At 43.0% G+C, this 17,064-nt stretch overlaps 1 protein-coding gene across 1 annotated transcript in view; it reads right to left on the reverse strand.

The window, feature by feature from the left end:
- COL17A1 (collagen type XVII alpha 1 chain) overlaps positions 1–17,064 on the reverse strand; it is a 57,279-nt gene that overhangs the window by 16,450 nt on the left and 23,765 nt on the right. The window contains exons 5-30 of the mRNA XM_075424239.1: positions 16,588–16,725; positions 16,183–16,230; positions 15,244–15,279; positions 13,607–13,654; positions 13,033–13,176; positions 11,905–12,048; positions 11,080–11,151; positions 9,979–10,050; positions 9,556–9,621; positions 8,079–8,243; positions 7,618–7,707; positions 7,434–7,478; positions 6,672–6,821; positions 6,009–6,224; positions 5,341–5,379; positions 4,890–4,916; positions 4,393–4,419; positions 3,850–3,912; positions 3,587–3,691; positions 3,024–3,086; positions 2,361–2,396; positions 2,160–2,213; positions 1,733–1,768; positions 1,498–1,533; positions 675–737; positions 285–320 (exon numbers count right to left, since the gene is read on the reverse strand). Of these exons, the coding sequence (XP_075280354.1) occupies positions 285–320; positions 675–737; positions 1,498–1,533; positions 1,733–1,768; positions 2,160–2,213; positions 2,361–2,396; positions 3,024–3,086; positions 3,587–3,691; positions 3,850–3,912; positions 4,393–4,419; positions 4,890–4,916; positions 5,341–5,379; positions 6,009–6,224; positions 6,672–6,821; positions 7,434–7,478; positions 7,618–7,707; positions 8,079–8,243; positions 9,556–9,621; positions 9,979–10,050; positions 11,080–11,151; positions 11,905–12,048; positions 13,033–13,176; positions 13,607–13,654; positions 15,244–15,279; positions 16,183–16,230; positions 16,588–16,725 (2,019 nt within the window). The remainder of the gene's footprint in view (positions 1–284; positions 321–674; positions 738–1,497; positions 1,534–1,732; positions 1,769–2,159; positions 2,214–2,360; positions 2,397–3,023; positions 3,087–3,586; positions 3,692–3,849; positions 3,913–4,392; positions 4,420–4,889; positions 4,917–5,340; positions 5,380–6,008; positions 6,225–6,671; positions 6,822–7,433; positions 7,479–7,617; positions 7,708–8,078; positions 8,244–9,555; positions 9,622–9,978; positions 10,051–11,079; positions 11,152–11,904; positions 12,049–13,032; positions 13,177–13,606; positions 13,655–15,243; positions 15,280–16,182; positions 16,231–16,587; positions 16,726–17,064) is intronic.

The raw sequence follows: 17,064 nt of genomic DNA on the forward strand, positions 1-17,064 counted from the left end.
CTTTCTACCTGTTGTATCCTCACAGCCAACTGGCTATTTCCAGCATCAGTGCCTGGTAGGTGAACATCAATGACAGAAGAGTTCCGTAGTGAGAACTCTGTCACGAGTTTACAGCCAGCTCTGTTATACATCTCAGTTCCATGCTTACATGGTTGACTCTACAGTTCTGAGACAGCAAGATCCCAGAATATGAATCTGCTGCCATCTTCTCCCACCCCTTTTACATATTAACCTCCTTTCAAATCAGAAAGTACCTCCACTTTTAACTCAAAGGAATCCCTTACCTTTTTCACCCGGCTGTCCATCACGGCCAGCTTGTCCTGTCCAAAACAAAAAAGAGATTGTTAGGGACCGCTGAAATAGTACCACAGTTGCCCTGTCGTACTAAGCAGAGCACAGCCCTAAACACAAGAGAATGGCTTTTCATCATATCGCATCTGAAAGAAACCTTGGCTGCAGTTACTGAAGATCCACAAAAAGTTCACTTGAAACTTAGCTGTAAGACATCTTTTCTGAGTATACAGACTAATCTTAGCTATCTAGAGAAAATACCTAGGATCACAAGCAGTACAATTCCACTCCCATGTTGTTTCCTTCTCTGTGCTCATAGAAACACACTCTGGGTGGAAATGACATTGCCCCACATATAGACACAGCTGCTTTCTGTTACCCACCTACAGGTCCTTTAGCCCCTGGCTCTCCTGGAGGACCAGGCATTCCTCTTGAGCCTTGTTCACCTGTAGCGAAATGGTATGAAAATGAATCAAACAAATCTTTGTGAAGATACAATTTCTGTCTGTCAGCAATATTTGGTGCTTTGCAATTGAAAAACAGCATTGACAGGATGTTCAAGCCTCATGATTTGTGACCTTCTCTGGGCATTAGAAAAGCTCAAGTGACATGAATACAGGGCACATGAGGGAGAATTTCCTTAAAGCTAAACACAAAGATTGCTACCAAGATCATAGAATCACAGAATCACAGAATGCTTTGGGTTGGAAGGGACCTTTAGAGGTCATCTAGCCCAACCCCCCTGCAGTGAGCAGGGACATCTTCAACTAGACCAGGTTGCTCAGAGAGCCGTCCAACCTGGCCTTGAACGTTTCCAGGGATGGGGCCTCCACTACGTCTCTGGGCAATCTGTTCCAGTGTTTCACCACCCTTATTGTAAAAAATTTCTTCCTTATATCTAGTCTAAATCTACCCTCGCTTAGTTTAAAGCCATTGCTCCTTGTCCTATCGCAACAAGCCCTGCTGAAAATATTTTCCCCATCTTTCCTACAGGCCCCGTTCAGGTACTGAAAGATTACTGCACTCAAGAATGGGATCTATTTGTTTAAAACTTGGGTGTGGAAATAAAACTCCTACAACAAATAACATTACTACACTTTTTCAGAAAGCTAACTAGGATTGGCTGGGCTATACTGTTATTCGAAAACTCAGATAATACACATGTATATTAGATAGGCTGTAACTCCAGGAAAACAATCCACTGACCTGTCATTCCACGAGAACCCTTCTCACCCTGATCACCTGCGGCAGAAAAAAGGGAAGGATTCCGTGAGATTGTTTCATTGCAAAATGTTTCCATCAGAGAAAATAAAGTTTGCTTACTGACAAAAGCTCAAAAGAAAAAGCCAAAGAAGGATAGGGTTAATACCCATGGACAGGATACACATCTAAAGGAATCCAAAGAAAATATCCACAAAAGATATCTAATTGATCAACATACCTTTGGGTCCAGGGGCTCCAGCAGCTCCTTTCTCACCTGAAAGATATATAAATGATTAAAGAATAGTAATAACAAGTCCGAAGGCAAAGGAATTACACGCATCAAGAAAAATCACAGGGGAACTACAGATACTCTGATATCACAAAATCTCCAACTGGAAATTCCTTTCCTTCAATATAGCTCCATCCATCCAACCATGTTTCCTCATCTAGACTGCTCTATTACCTCTGTGTCTCTTGTATTTCTCAATATTTGCTTGCAATCACTGATTAAGTTTAGTTCCTCCTCCCCTTTCCTCAGTGTTATGCTTTTCTTCGCCCCTAGCATCAAAATGCTACAAGCTCAGACCAAGTCTACTACTCAGAGCAGTGCTAGAAAAACACATCAGCTAGTGCTGCTGTAATTGCCAAGGGGAAGAGACGCTTACCTTTAGCACCTGGGAGACCTGCTTCTCCTCTAAATCCTTGTAGGCCAGGAGGACCTGCAGAAAAATGAGATGGAGGGTTTAATTCATCCCACTCGCCATTATGCATCAATGAAGAAGAAAAACTATGAGCAGCTGTCACTGCGCTTTTGTTTTCTCTGGTCTTCTAGATGCCATAGCAAAGGAACGCAACGCAGCACTCACCTGGAGGACCTTGTGGGCCTGGAGAACCCATCAGACCTGTGAATAAGGAACATGGATTTTATTTCAGTAACACCACAGTTAGAAAATGAACTAACCTCTTTTGGTTTGCCCACCAGCATCCACAACCCAACAGGTGTTTAGCAGATTGGAATTGCCCCAGCCACTGGAAGACTTTGCATCACTGATATCCTCAAAACCAGAATAACAAATCTGCACAACTTATTTCTTGCAAAATAGAGGAAGTGGTTTTCCCTAAAGTAAGGTAGAGATGCTGGGACCTGTGCTTCAGGTGGGACCCATTTTTTTATACTGCAATTTTTATCACAGTTAAATGGATTGCAGAGCTGTAACTCTGTTAGAAGCCTGTTAGGTATATGCAATTTACCTTATTATTTCTGAAAGCAGAGAAAAAACAGCTGGAAACATCACACATCTCAAAGATTGGTGTTTTGAGAAACCTCCCTGCCAATCCCCATTCTCACTAAAATTCTCCAAGAATTTATTGCTCTAGGTGTCCCTACCAAAGTAAATTTTATCTAAAATGAGGACCATTAGTTTGCTTTTCTGATTACTGCAGTGCAACACAAGTCAAACAGGAAGGCTGGAGTGCTCATTTACTCCTAACTAGTCTGCTAGGCTCTCTGTGTCCATCTTCATATCTACCTTTCAGGCCAGCAGAACCTGGGGGACCAGGTGGCCCTGGAGGACCTGGCTCACCAACAGCACCTGCAAAATAAGAGCATGAATAGATACTGTAGAATACAATTGTGATCCAATTTTTCCATTATCCCATCTCCTATTACTCTTTCTTTGGCACATGTCATGAATAATCTGCTGGTCAGTTCAAAACACACAAATAAGCATGCACTGTCCTAGAAAAAAATCCCATCTCACTGGGCTTTAGGATGAACAAGACAAGTCCCCCAGCTTTGGTGACTTGGATAACAGGGAAGAAGATGACCTTGATACTAAATGCTTTTGGTTCTGCCAAACTCAAATCTGACTGTGAGACCTGGCAAATCAAAACAACCCTTGTTTACCCATTGTAAGTTTGGCAAAAAAAATCCCTTAGGCCAGATTTGTCTGTGCTGGGAAATACCTGAAACTAAATCTGGATTTGAATAATCAAACCAAATTCCATCACTGAGCTGTTTTATAAATCAGGATCAAACTCTAGCTTTTTGTCCACCTCTGCTTTATCCAAGAATGGGACATCTGGTTCCTACCTCTATCTCCTTTTTCTCCAAATCCAGGTGGTCCAGGCTCCCCTCGAAGCCCTGGTAGCCCTTCTCGACCTCTTTGTCCCATGGGACCTTCCGTGCCAGGATCACCTAAAGGAAACAAATCCATTGTAAAAAAATGTGTCTTTGTGGGAGGCCTTGGGCCCCTCGATGGGGTAAGGCAATGATCACACCAATCTGGCATCTGTATTCCCACACCATGCGTCAATCAGTTGTGAGAGACTCACAGCACTGACAGAGATGCTTACCCATGCTGCCTTTCTGTCCTTTGGGTCCTTCTGGTCCTTGGTGCCCAATTGGACCAGGAATGCCTGGAAAGAAAAAGACAACCGAAGTTCAGAGTCCTTGTCTGTGTACCATGAAGGAATAACATACAAATCAGGGGAACCTGAAGCCCGGAGGGATTCATCAGCTGGGGCAAAGAATGAGTTACTTGGAAGGTGCACACAGGGATTTCTTTAGAAGAACATAATACATATAAGGGCACAGGGGAAACTGGGCCAAGTTCTCATGCAGCTGTGGGACTCTTTCAAAACTAGGCTAAGATCTTCACAACCCCAAATTAGGCATGTTCAACTAACTGGAAGCCAGGCTGAGGCCTTGCTTGTAACCAAGTCTCCGAGCTGTGTCTGTAGCTCAGCACCAAGGTATTACTGAAGTGACTTAGTCTATGCTAAATATCAGCTCTTTAGAAAACAACCTTGAGCTAGCTTTGCAGTGCAAAATTTGTTCTTGTCTACAGCAATGTCACTAAATGTCCTCCCTCAAAGGGGAACTGTACTACTGCCCACCTGGGATACCAGGAAGTCCTCGCTCTCCTGTAGGGAGAAAGAAATAGACAGTCAGTGGTGAACAGGTCTCCCCTTTTGTCACTTTGGCTGACCTCACTCCCCCCTGTAAAAAGGAGTTTATGTTCCTGGCATGTTTAGAAGTTCTACCATCAGCAATGCCACATTGAGCCCTTGTATTTATGCAATGGATTGAATCATTCACACCGTACAAAATCCTCTGAAGCACTCTGAGTAAACCAGGTAGAGCTTGGCTTCAGGAATGACTTTCATCCAGGTGAAAGAAGTTTCTAGATTCAAAGTGAGATCTCTCTTCTACTGTGAACTTTAAAATTGTCTTTGCCCAGAAGAAGAGCAAAAAAACCCTATCATCACAACAATATCTGACCTACAGAATGCATCAGCTTCCCTAAGTCCTGGAGTAACAAAAATCCATTCGCTACCCAGGCCCTATGGCAGGCTGCCAATCTACATGAGAAAGCAGGTAACTCCAGACTCACCTCTGGGACCTTGCATTCCCATGTCACCTGAGAAAAGAGGGAGGAAAAAAGTAAAATCAGAAGAGATCCTAGAGATATTTCCAATGATTACTCATTCACTTTGTTTTTCTAGTTGTGCTCCCACCTTCAGTGAAACATGAAAGAGTTTTGGGTGCATAGGGACACTTCACACTGGAATAGCACAGGATCAGACTCATCCCACTAGTGGTAAACAGGATCTGGCCTTTCACGCTGGCATAGTGCAACACTGGGCCTCCTGTATTAGTTCTGCATGGGATCAGACCCTCTACAATATACGTGTCAAACTAGCTTTGCACTCTTTTTCCTCAAGTATAAACCAGCTTCATCTTTCTCACTGCCAGTTGCCCCTTGTGGTAATATCCACCCCAAACTTGTGCATTCTCAGAGCCAAGGAATAGGACGGGCGAAGAGAAGGACTATATGGCTGTACCTTTCTCACCAGGTTCTCCTCTCTCCCCTCGGAAGTAGCCTGTAATGGGAAGTGAAGGGGTTGTTAGAGTGTATTACACAACAGAATAGCTACTTGCTTCACACACAAGGATCCTTCTATTTGGATTTTGAGGCTGCAGGCAGCACAGGCTATCAAGCACAGCATGGCTTTGTAAGTAGAGTTTCCTCAGAAAATTTGCTTTTGCAAATCCACAAAACTTCTGAAGCTGGGAGAATGTAGGCTTCTCTGTTCTTAACCTTTTTCCATCATCTGCTAAACAGAAGTAAACCACCTTTCTCCTGCTAACAAAAGTAGCATGAGAAATGAGGTGTGGGTTCATCTTCCTGTGTAGTTCTTTCAAAATGGAAAACTCACTTGCCACAGCAAACATGACACATCCTGGCACAGGACGGCATGTCCATAACCTCCTTTCTTCTCCCTTTTTTGCTAGCTTTAAGGGATGCACCACCAGCACAGAGGTGCAGCAAAGTGGGAGCACTTTGAGCTCCAACACAGACTGTCTGTAAGCACAGATGAGGGCAAGATTTTTGACAGACTTCACTGCACTCTAAAAGTCCTGGTCTTTATGTCTTTGGGCAATCAAATCCTCCCACTCTCCTTTAAATAATCTGGTCTCATGCAGCATCACAGACACTGACGCTACTCACCTCGTTCTATTTCCTTGTTCAGTCTGTTCTTCACCATCAACCAAACTGACTCTTCATTTTCGTAAGCGAAGGTTGAGGAAGGTGAAATACCATGAAGAAAGTCTACTCTTGAAACATCTTTTTCTATTTTTGAATTCCCTTGGTTAATTGTCAGGAGGCCACCATTGATTTTTTCCAGGTTTTCCACACGAGATTTCAGCTTTCTCACTTCGTCCGCTGGAAGGTTAAAGTAAAATGCTAGGGAACATTCTATCACAGAGGCATGCCTGAAATACCTATTTCTCATAGCGGGGACAAGGCAACACTGCGTCAGGTAGCTATGGCTACTGAATTTTGTAGGATTATTTTGTATCTTTTTTTCTAGCAGGGATATCTGGAGCTTAAATGACAATTTTGGAATCTGTTAGTCTCTGAGAAGACCTCAGATCTTAAGAGTTTTTCTATCCTACTAACCCCAAGACTACATAACCCCTCATGACAGGTTTATATTCCTTATCCATTCTCTATGTCCTTTTGTAATACCTTAGTGGCAGTCACCAACAAGCTGAATGTGCTCCTCAGTTCTCTAGCTTGACATCTCTGGTACTTGGCCTCTTTGCCAGCTTACACCCTCTGTTTGTCCTCCTATCCCATTCAACATTTTGTGCTTCAGTTATTTCTTACCCAGAGCAATGAGTCCAAAAAGCAATCCAAGCAGAAGCAACCAGGCCAGAAGCAAACCCAGGAGCCATTTCCACCAGCTACAGCAGGACCCACAGGGACACCAGGATGGTGCTGATCCGATTGCACCCCCCACATCTCCATTTCGTATTTCTGGAAGAGGGAAGGGGCAGTCTCCTGGTTAATGAAGAGTTCCTTGACTTCAGAGTCAAGAAGCTCTTGAGAATAAGGACACCAAGGTCTAACTCATTACACAAAGGGCTATGAACAAAAATCTTTACACCACACTGCACACGTTGGGTATAATTCTACTCCCTGTGAAAGCTGGGAACAGCATTCCCAATGGGAATTCCAACAGGGGACAACACTCTGTGCTTTATAAAATAACAGCTGAAAAATGTGATCTCCTTGGGGTCAATTTTTTGTACAATTTTGAGCCACAAATGACAGTAATAGCCAGCATAGTCTGTCTGAGCCTTCTCCTCCCCATAAACCTGTCTGGGTAGCAGGATGCAGCTGTATTGTAAGCTATCCAATTTCCTACAGCAATAAAAAATACCCCAACTGTCCACTCATCCATAATCAAATCATTGGTACCAATTTTGCTGGTGTGTGCTCTGCTCATGACAGACAGAGCAGACTCCTGAACATGCCTTCCCTTGATGTCATTGCACAGAGCTCACCCATGTCACTCAAGAATGATTGTTTTTTTGTATGTTGTGCTTTGGTGCTCCCTCCAATGAAAGTCGGAATCCCACCACTCACCTGCGTAAGTTGCTTTGTCCCTTGTTGGCACGGATTTCAGTCCTCCTGTTTTAACAGCAGTAAAACAGATGTTAACAGGCTTTCTATGAATGATCAAACTTAGAGCACAGGCCTGCAATGGGGAGGTTGTAATGGAGGCAGATGGAGAAAGTTCTATTGCATTGCCACAGGGACAAACTCTTACCATTTGCATCTGATTTTAGGCCAGTATCTGCAGCGTAAGAGGAGGAAAATCCCTGCTTCTCTTTCTTCAAGGTGTCTTCTACAAAGGATCCTCAACAGGAATCAAATATAATGAAAAAGATTACACCAGAAGTTCAACCAGGCCTATCTCCTTTCATTGGCAAAAGGTATGTCTTCTACTGGGAAGCCACAATAGCTCTGCTGTTTAAACTAGATCTAGTTCTTGCTTTCAAAGCTCCTGAACTTTGTGAAATGTTCCAAGGCACACTCTGGACCTTCAAATGCAAAAGCTAGACCTAGACTGCAGCTGGCATGGTTAAAGGCTAACTGCTTGCCACAGCTTCTTTTTTGCCTTGCAGGGTTTGAGTCAGGTGCAGTGTCCTGAACTCTGAGCTCCCCCTGTGATCAGTCTCCATTTCTTGGCCATCAGCATATCCACATGTCTTGAAGAAGAGAAGTTACCTCCATTTAGCCCAGTGGTAGAAGCACTAAAGACTTTGCCACTGTCCTTTGTCATGATCAAGAGCTCCATCTCCTTCTTTGCTGGGGCATTCTCCTTCTCCAGCAGCAGGAATTTGCAGTCTTTGTGCAGAATGTCATCTCCCTGGGAGCTCAAAATGGTTCCCCCTGGTATATTGGCAAAGGATGGGAAAGGGGAGGAGATGAGCGTGGGCCACTGTGTATTAACTACAAGCCACAACACTTTTGTTCATTAAAATAGGTAGTCCCATTGTGTTTAGCATTGCCACTACTATAAACACTCAGTAAGAGACCCACTGGTCACTGAAGCTAAGATGAGACCTGGAAGTGTCATTAGGTTTCTTTAGAGATGTATTTCACTAGCAGGGGAGGGACTGCTACCAGAAATGCAAAGCATCTGGAATTCAATCACATATAGAAATGTTTTGCTCAATAACCTCTTCACTTCTCAAACACACTTACTACAGAATCATAGAAACTCAGTCTGAGAGAGATGTTCAAGGGTCATCAGACCCAGTACAGTTCAAGCTGAGGAGCACCTTTAGCAGACCTACTCTGTTAAGCATAAAACACTCCATATCTTTCTGAGCCAGGCATGGTTATGGGGCACTGAACTGTAGCTTACTGAGGTTTGGTACAGGCCAAATCAGGCTCAAAAACATTTAGTATGGTCACCCTTCTGCCATTAGACAATATCAAGTATGCCTGGAATGGTGTACAAACCTGAATTTGCACACAAATTGATAGAATATTGAAAATCAAGATAACCAGAATGGTATTATTCCATTAATCTAGCACAAACCTGGAGTAAACCTGTATCAGAAATGTTATCATAACTTCTGTGGTATTTACATCTATTTTTAAGGCTCATTTTTGGGAGTCCTTGGATTATAAAAGAAACTTGGCTTCTCTTATAGAAAAAATAAAAGACTAATTTCTAGCTCTCAGAGTTGCAGAAAAAAGACTGGAAAGACGAATCCCAACCATTCAAGGACAAAAGGCCAGTAGAAAGACCTCAACTTCTCTCATTAAAAAAAAAAAAATTTGATCATGTATAAGTCAAATCCTTGACTTTTGAGTGGCTGAAGCTGGTACTACTGCAAAAAGATTTTTAAGAGTAACCTTGCAAATGTTACTGCTTCAAATGAAGCATAATTTCACACGTGTGATCTTCTATCCAGTTACCTGCCTGTTAAGCAGAAATAGTTGTAATTAAATCATCCAAGTGACCGCAGAGTGGGGGAGATCTGAATTAGACCAGCTCATTTACTCATTCTTCGCTTCTGGCTTATTTGCTTTCTTTCCAGAAAGGTACTGGTAGGAGACTTGGCTAGTGACAAGTCATGCTCCTGAGGAGCCTGGTGTTAGTGTCAGTCAGCTGGCTGAAATCTCTAACTCGTTTTTATCATGACATGCTTGTACAAGGTCTTGCTTAAACAACTGTGAATGACACACTCACCCGCTGAGGCAGACACACCAGTACTTGCCATGGTGTTGCTCTGAGAAGTGTTCTTCATCCCATATGCTGCAATGAAGAAATTTGAGAATGAAAGAGATGAAGGATAACAAGGTATACATACACACCACAACCTTGGGCTGCACACCATTTAAAAAGTCTTTTCTCATTCAGGGTACCTAGGACAACTCAAGCAAGGGCTTCCCCAGCAAGCAAATCTCTAGTGCTTACATAGGCACTGAGAGCTGTTCCGGCACATGCAAAGCAGAGGGCATGTTCCTCAGTACCCCCTCATACCACACTGCTCCACACAAGAAAATGGTAATGAAGGAGCCTCTGAACTTTCCAGTCACTACAGAAAAGGTGAGAGAAGGTAGCACACATTGGTGACTCTCACACTTTTTCTAAGCTTAAATTGTTGCTGACCTGCGGAGGCTGCAGTAGCATTCTGGGTCAGGGTTGGAGAGCTTGGAGACAGGTTGTTTTGAACTCCAAATACTGCAAAGAAAAACATTGCAATGGGTTTTATAGGCGTCCTGCAGTGCAGGTGGTATTCTGGCTAAAACCAAAATGAAACCAATGATAATAACAACAACCTCTCTGAAGAAATTTCACCAGCTAGCTGGAGGCATCATAGGCCTAAGCATTTCTGTTCAAAGATCTTCCTTTCAAAATGTTTTTTTTCCTTAGGTCATTTTGCTGTATAAGTTATTCTTGGTCCGGGACAATAATGGTGACCATTTTAAAACATCTCAAGTTAGACTGCAAGGCCATTCTCATGGCTGTGTGGACATTTCTGCAGGTGGGTTACCTGGGAAAAAGGTAAATTCAGAAAACTGGGTTGGTATGACTAAGGGAAATTTAAGGAGATAACTGCACATAGTATGTGTCAAAGTACTGGCCAGAGAGAAGCAAACGGCTTGGAAAGTGGCACCTTTGGTGCCAGAATCAGCGTGGCAATATCGGTGCAGTATACAGACTGCTCTCATCCACCTTGCTCTCTCTGCAGGACCAGTCAGAGACCCTGCATGATGGCACTGTGCTGTGTAGACACAGTGTGTGTGACTGTGAAAGGAAGAGAAGTGGTTTAGTGACACTGAAGAGAGTCTACCAAAAGCCATGAGCCAGGTGAAGCAAAGGGAAATTACAGGGAAAACTGACAAAGGAGCAGTGGGCCTTTATGCATTAGGACACGAGTTTATTTTTTAAGGTGCTACCCTGAGTTGTTCTAGGGAAGAAACAGGCTGGCCTAACAAGAGTCTTTCAACAGACAAATTATTCTCCTCAGAAAATCTCTAGTTTTCCCTGCCTCCCAGGCAAAAATAGTCAGGAGCTAACATCAGCTATACAGGGCCAGCTCAGAATAAATCCACTGTAACCAAAGAATAACTGGGTGTGCAGACAAGCTCCTGACACTGAGATGAGTAACAAAAGAGAAACAAAGTGATGTAGCTATTCTTTCATTGTACATGTCTTCCAGGACTGTGGTGTTGTGAAAGCATGAAGGGAAGAAGAGAAAAATCTGACCTGTAGAGGAAGTACTCAGTCCTGCATTCAGAGTATGATTGCTGGGAGCCAGGTTATTTGGAACACCAAAAACTGCAAAAACAGGAAGTGAAATGTTATTACTTCTCTGGAATTAGAAATCCAGCACCTGAAGGTCAGTGGCACAGTCACAGAAATTAAGTCAGAGTTACTTGGAAATGCAGTTAGTGAAAATGCACAATAATTGCACAGAGGAAGAATCTTGAAAACTGTGACACTAAACTACCCTTTTACTGAATTGACAAAGGGAAGAAAATCCTACATCAGTCAAGGTGCACTCATAAGACACTGTGAGAAAGCAAAGCTTTTAATAGTATGCTATTATAAAGCTTCCTGTGTTTTTTGCCTGCAGCTGAGAACTGCAGCATCCCTGGCATTTAGCAGTGAGTCTTACAAGGTATAAACACACTCAACACTTACTGATCATATCTTTAGTGTACAAGGACTGAAGGGTTAGGCTCAGTAGTTCTTACAATGGGCCAGGATAATCCAATGTTCACTAGAGTCTGAAACTAGTTTTGATAGGGAATGTGAGCCTGACCTCATTGATAAAGCTATCATCAAAGTTTAGCAACAGATGAGGCAGTCAGGACAATAGATCCTCATGAAGAAGGATTTTCAAATATAGCCAGTGTAGAAGCAGAGAGCACCAAGCTACAGAAAACCAGAGAAAATTCAAGCATATCCCCTGCATCTCAATTCTTCCGTCATTTTAGCTCTTCTTGCTGTGCAAGAAAAAGTACTGCTGTTGATTCACTTTCAGTATGGACTTACATCCTTCAAGCCTGGGTGGTCCAGGGAGCATACCTGATCCTGTAGAGTGAGACATAGCATTGATCAAGGAAGAGCTGTTATGGTATCCACCAAGGGAAGACCCAGCAGGCAGAGTGGAGGACCACATGTATGAAGGGAGGGCGGTATTCAGTATGGTTGTATCATATGTACCTGACACTGTGAAAAAAACCCAAACAAGTGGTTTTCAATGAGACTAGGCTTGTGGCTTAGTATGCATTGCAGGTTTACATGGCAAAGAACTTCATCTGCCTTAAATTTCAATTACCCTTGTGGAGTCAACACAATGACTCCAGGTTAACATGGTATAACTAATCTCAAATGCCAGCTGATTAAAGCCCACCTGAATGTTAACCATTAGAATAACAATTGACCTGATAGCATGATCAGTCACAAAACACCTTGAAGAGATTTCATTGCTTATAGATGCTATGATATCAGAATCAAACACTCCAGTCTGCCATTCTGTTAATAAATCACCCCAGGCCATGGGATGTCTGACTTCTGCTTCCCACGTGTGGGTCTCATTGGTTCACTAGTGTATTGGACTAAAATTCCCAGTTTTAGACAGGATTTGAGCCATGCACAAGAAAAAAGGTATTGCTTGTTCCTAGATCCTGATGGAGGGCAGTGGATTAAATGTGAGTATCACTGCCTCAAGCACTGTGGTGAAGCTTATAAATAATAAATTCTGGTTATAGTATTTTAAGTACCACTTCTATTATTATCATGCTCTAGTGATCTCTGAACCATATGGTGTGGCCAATAAATCAAACACTGACCCAAACATTCTCTTCAGTGCTATCTCCATCGTGCTTGGAGATAAGAGATCAAGTCACTCTAAGACGTGTTTGCTTAGAGCTCTTGTCTCTGCCAGAAGCACCTCGGAATTAAAGCTGGTGGCAGCAGGAACTGGCTTATTTTTATGGAAATTAGACAAGTCACTAGAAAGCTACCCAAGATAGCTCTTGTTAGGGCAACATCTGGATAGCCCTCCAGCACTCTGTCCTTTTTCTGTATTGCCACCACTGTCTGGGACAGAGACTATGTCTTCTTACTCGGATGTTCTTAGCAACAGGGTAATTTTACGGCAAAAAATGTTTGGAATGGCTCCAGAGTTGCTAACCGTCCTCTGCCAAATACCTGACTGAGAGCTTTCAGTAACCATCTTTGTCTCCACCACAGCCTTTTTCGGTATCGGGAGCGTACTTGACGGTGATCGAGTAGGGCTGCAGCTGGCTGATCGACTTCCTTTCAGCAAACGTTTCACCTCGTCCAACTCTGTCCCTGGCAGGAAAAGCAAGTGTCCAGACTCACCCAAAAGCCATTGTTTCATTGATCTGTAATCATGCCCTGGCTAAACCATTCAGTGGAATTTACCTGTGTCTGTGCAGTTGTACTTTCTGGGGGTGTAATTTACTTAATGACAAAGCTTCAGGGCCTCATTTCTGGGACTACGTACAACTACATCCTCGCAAGACCACCATCTAACCTACAGCATGCTTCCTTGTTCAGAAAGGGGAGACAGATGAATGTTCCTAACAAGAAAAAAAGAATGACGTGCTGCTATCTGTCATCCTGAAGATCGGGTCCCAGAGACACTACAGACATACCCAGAGCAGCAACACTCTATCTTATACCTGATCCCCCTAGAATACCCTCTTATACACCTCTAACTTATACGTCATCCCCCTAGAATAAAATCCATGGCACTTACATCTGCCAGAGGGAGACGCGCTCTGCAGTCGGACTCGTATTTCACTCTCTAGGAAGAAAAAAAAGCAGATCATGAATATGGAGTGAGATGCATTTGTGCCCTGGGCTGAGAATGACTTTTTAGGCAGAAGTGAATTCTTTCCTTCTTGCTGCCTGTGTTCCATCTTGCTGTCTTGCTGTTTGATCTGAGCAGCACCCATGGCCCATGTGAATTGGCTTTAAATTGGTTTGGGTGACTTTTTGTTTTGGGGTCACATTTTGCTACTTTTAATTCCAGAGAGCTGTATTTTACTCATTGAGGGCCTCTGTTGAAGTCAATAGCATTGTTACTGCCAGACATACAGAAGGCCTAATTATGCAGTCCTCAATCACATTGATAGTCCCACTTATCACAATTATTATTATTATTATTGTCCTTCTTGACAAAAACCTAGAGAGCCAAAAGAAGCTTACTAAATATACAAATTCCCTACTAGTTCTTGAGTAAAATTCACACAGTCATCTCTACAATGGGCTGCACGATTTAGTCTCTTACAGCCTGCTGACATCTCTTTTGGCTCACTGAATGTAACCAGGCCAGTTTTAAGCCAACATTCTCACCAGGTACTCAATTTTATTACTGACTTTGACTGTCCAGCACAAAAGACTATAGATGAATGTGATTTGGTTGGGGCAAGCCTTTAAGCTTGCTACTCACAAGCAACATGTGATGCACACTCCTCAAAATGAAATCTGACAGTACATGCACTATAAAAGAAACACTAGCTCTGGCATTCATGTGGAGAAGCTGATAGATTGGAATTATTCTCTGAAGTAATATGAGAAGCTGGAGCTTATTCTCTGGTGTCTGCTTCATAACGTATGGCATAGTTCTGCTGGGAGCTCAGGTATGTAGTGTGGTAGAGGAGACTGAGAAGATCTGAGGTAGAATAATTGGTAACTGTGACACTCTTGAGAAGGAGTGTGCAAGAGCACGCTTTGATTTATATCCACCGCTAAAATTAACTTGGATAAAGTGACATTATAGTTTCCTCTTCAAGGAACTGGGAACAGATATTACGCTCTTACAGAGCAATATAATCCTGCTTTCCCCAACACTGTTCATAAATTATTAGAATAGCTGAATGATTTAAACAATGCAGAGCTTTACAGTGACCACAGCAAGTCCATAATTTCCTCACCATCTCCTTACTACCAGCATGAGATCATTTCAGGGTATAGCCTTCTGGTTTGTAAAATAGATGGCAGCAGGAGGAACATGAATACAATTACTGTAAATATTTCAGAGGCAGGTCACAGAGCATGAATGGACTGAGTTTATGGTGAACAGAAAAGATGGAAGACTATGTCCTATCCCCTGATAGGATATCCAGATGTCCTGGTCCCCAAGGAGATCCTCCTTTCTGACACAGTCCAAACCACCATGACCTTCATTAGGGTCAATTTTTACACCAAGCTTGTTCAAGCAATTGCTTACTGATAAATGGTTCACATCTGCAGTGGTGTAAATCCATGCACCTCACCTGACTGCTCTACACTTAAACTGGTTGATTTCAGCAAAGGAATAGGTCCATGTAACACATCCTGAATCATACTGAAGAAACCAAAGGAGGCTTCTGAAAGCACAATACTACTCACCTCGACTTTGGCTTCGCCCTCTTGTGGAGGCAGATGCTGTGAACAGCAATGAGAGAAAATATTAGGTTTTACTGCCTGTGACACCTCTGAAAATGAACACACAGCTCAGAGTGCTTAGATTCAGACAGTAACATTCTTTACTTGGGGCACAGCTGGGGGAATTGAACCCTCAGAGTTTTTACCAAGCCCCTTTTAGACCATAAGGTGTCTTAAAGAACAAGTAGCACCTTTTGCATTTCTGGACCAGCTGCTGTTTCTTCTTGTACACATAATTGTTGTTCATGGATGGTGATCTCCCATTTCAACAGGTCAAGAGGAAGCTAATAGGCCTGTTTACCTCACCAATCAAGGTTGCACACTGTGAAACCCTGCTTCCTCTCTAAGCCAGAAAGACAGCCTGATCATATTGTTTCACTGTCTGCGCTGAGTAGAATCGGCAGCTCAGAGTTTGAACAGGGCAAGCTCATATCTGCTGACAATGTTCTCCACAAATATATCACTTGATAGCCAGTTCGTCTTTCCATAAAGACATGTTGAAGCCTAGAAAAGACCTACTGGAAAAATATATCCAGCAATGGCTCAAAATCCTAAGAGTCTGGGCTTTCTTGCTTGGAGCTATTCTCCCAGCTATGGGAGGTGGGGGAGGAAGGAAATGTTATGAAGCATCCCACGTCTCTGTTCTCCTGTCTGTGTCCCATGCCATATGGGGAGCGTCACAAAAGCAGTTGAGGATAGCAGATATGCAGTATGCACCCTCTGTTTGAATATGTATCAGCTAGAGAACCTGCTGTCATCTGGTAATGTAAATCCCAAAAAACTCCTTCGAAGTCATGGGGCTGCAGTGGAGCAAGACACAGTAATGTGCAAAACGCCACCGTCGTCACCAACTCACATGACCTTGCCATAACGTTCAGAGGAACAGCTCTGAAAAGAACATACCAAACTCTCTTCTGGGAAACTCAGGAGAAGAGTTGGCACTGGAGCTCCCTGCAAAGAACAGAAAGGTGTTCATTAATACTTTGCACAAGATCATTAAAAGCTTTCAAAACTTGTCTTCCTGGTAACTGTCTAATCCCAGTGGGTAACAAACATTACATTAAAAAAAAAGAGCTATTCAGGATTACATGACAGAGCTGCTAATGGCTTTGAACAAAAATATGCCACAACTCCTTTCAGGAATGAGCATTACTATAAATAGGACTTAATCATTAAAATCTGTCCGTGATGGCTTATTTCCTACCAAAACCACAACGGGATTCTTGTGCTATTTGGGACAATGCTGCATTAATGCGACCCCACAGTGCACTACACGTTGCCTCTTTTCTATGGCATGCTCTGTGATACCTTCATATGTTGCATGGCGGTTGACATAGGTTTTTCTTTCGAAGGTTGAGCCAGGTGATTTGGTAAGAGTAGAGCTGGGAGACTGGGTTTGCCTGTAGCTGGAGCACGATGATGATGAATTCAGTCTACCGCTTCCACCTATAGGTAAAACAAAACGCCCTCAGCAGATTGCAAATATGCCCTGAATGTACACTCTGATGCCCTGGGTGCTTCATGTTAACATCTTCAGAGCTGGACAAATTTGCATTGGTACCTCACAACTAGAGATGGGCAAGAATCCCATTTGGGTTTAACTCTGACTGTCTTCAGCATTCAGTGCAGAGAGGAGTATTGGTTATCTTTGTGATTTTAAAACAAATCTTGTCGTCGATATATATATGACAGCACGTTTTGGCCTAGGGGATGAATAAGCCATCTCACCTGAGCAGGAATAAATCTGGCTCTGGATGGCGCTGTGTTTTGGTGTGGATACAGATC

Source organism: Opisthocomus hoazin, chromosome 6 (assembly GCF_030867145.1).
Source record: "Opisthocomus hoazin isolate bOpiHoa1 chromosome 6, bOpiHoa1.hap1, whole genome shotgun sequence".
NCBI lineage: Eukaryota > Metazoa > Chordata > Aves > Opisthocomiformes > Opisthocomidae > Opisthocomus > Opisthocomus hoazin.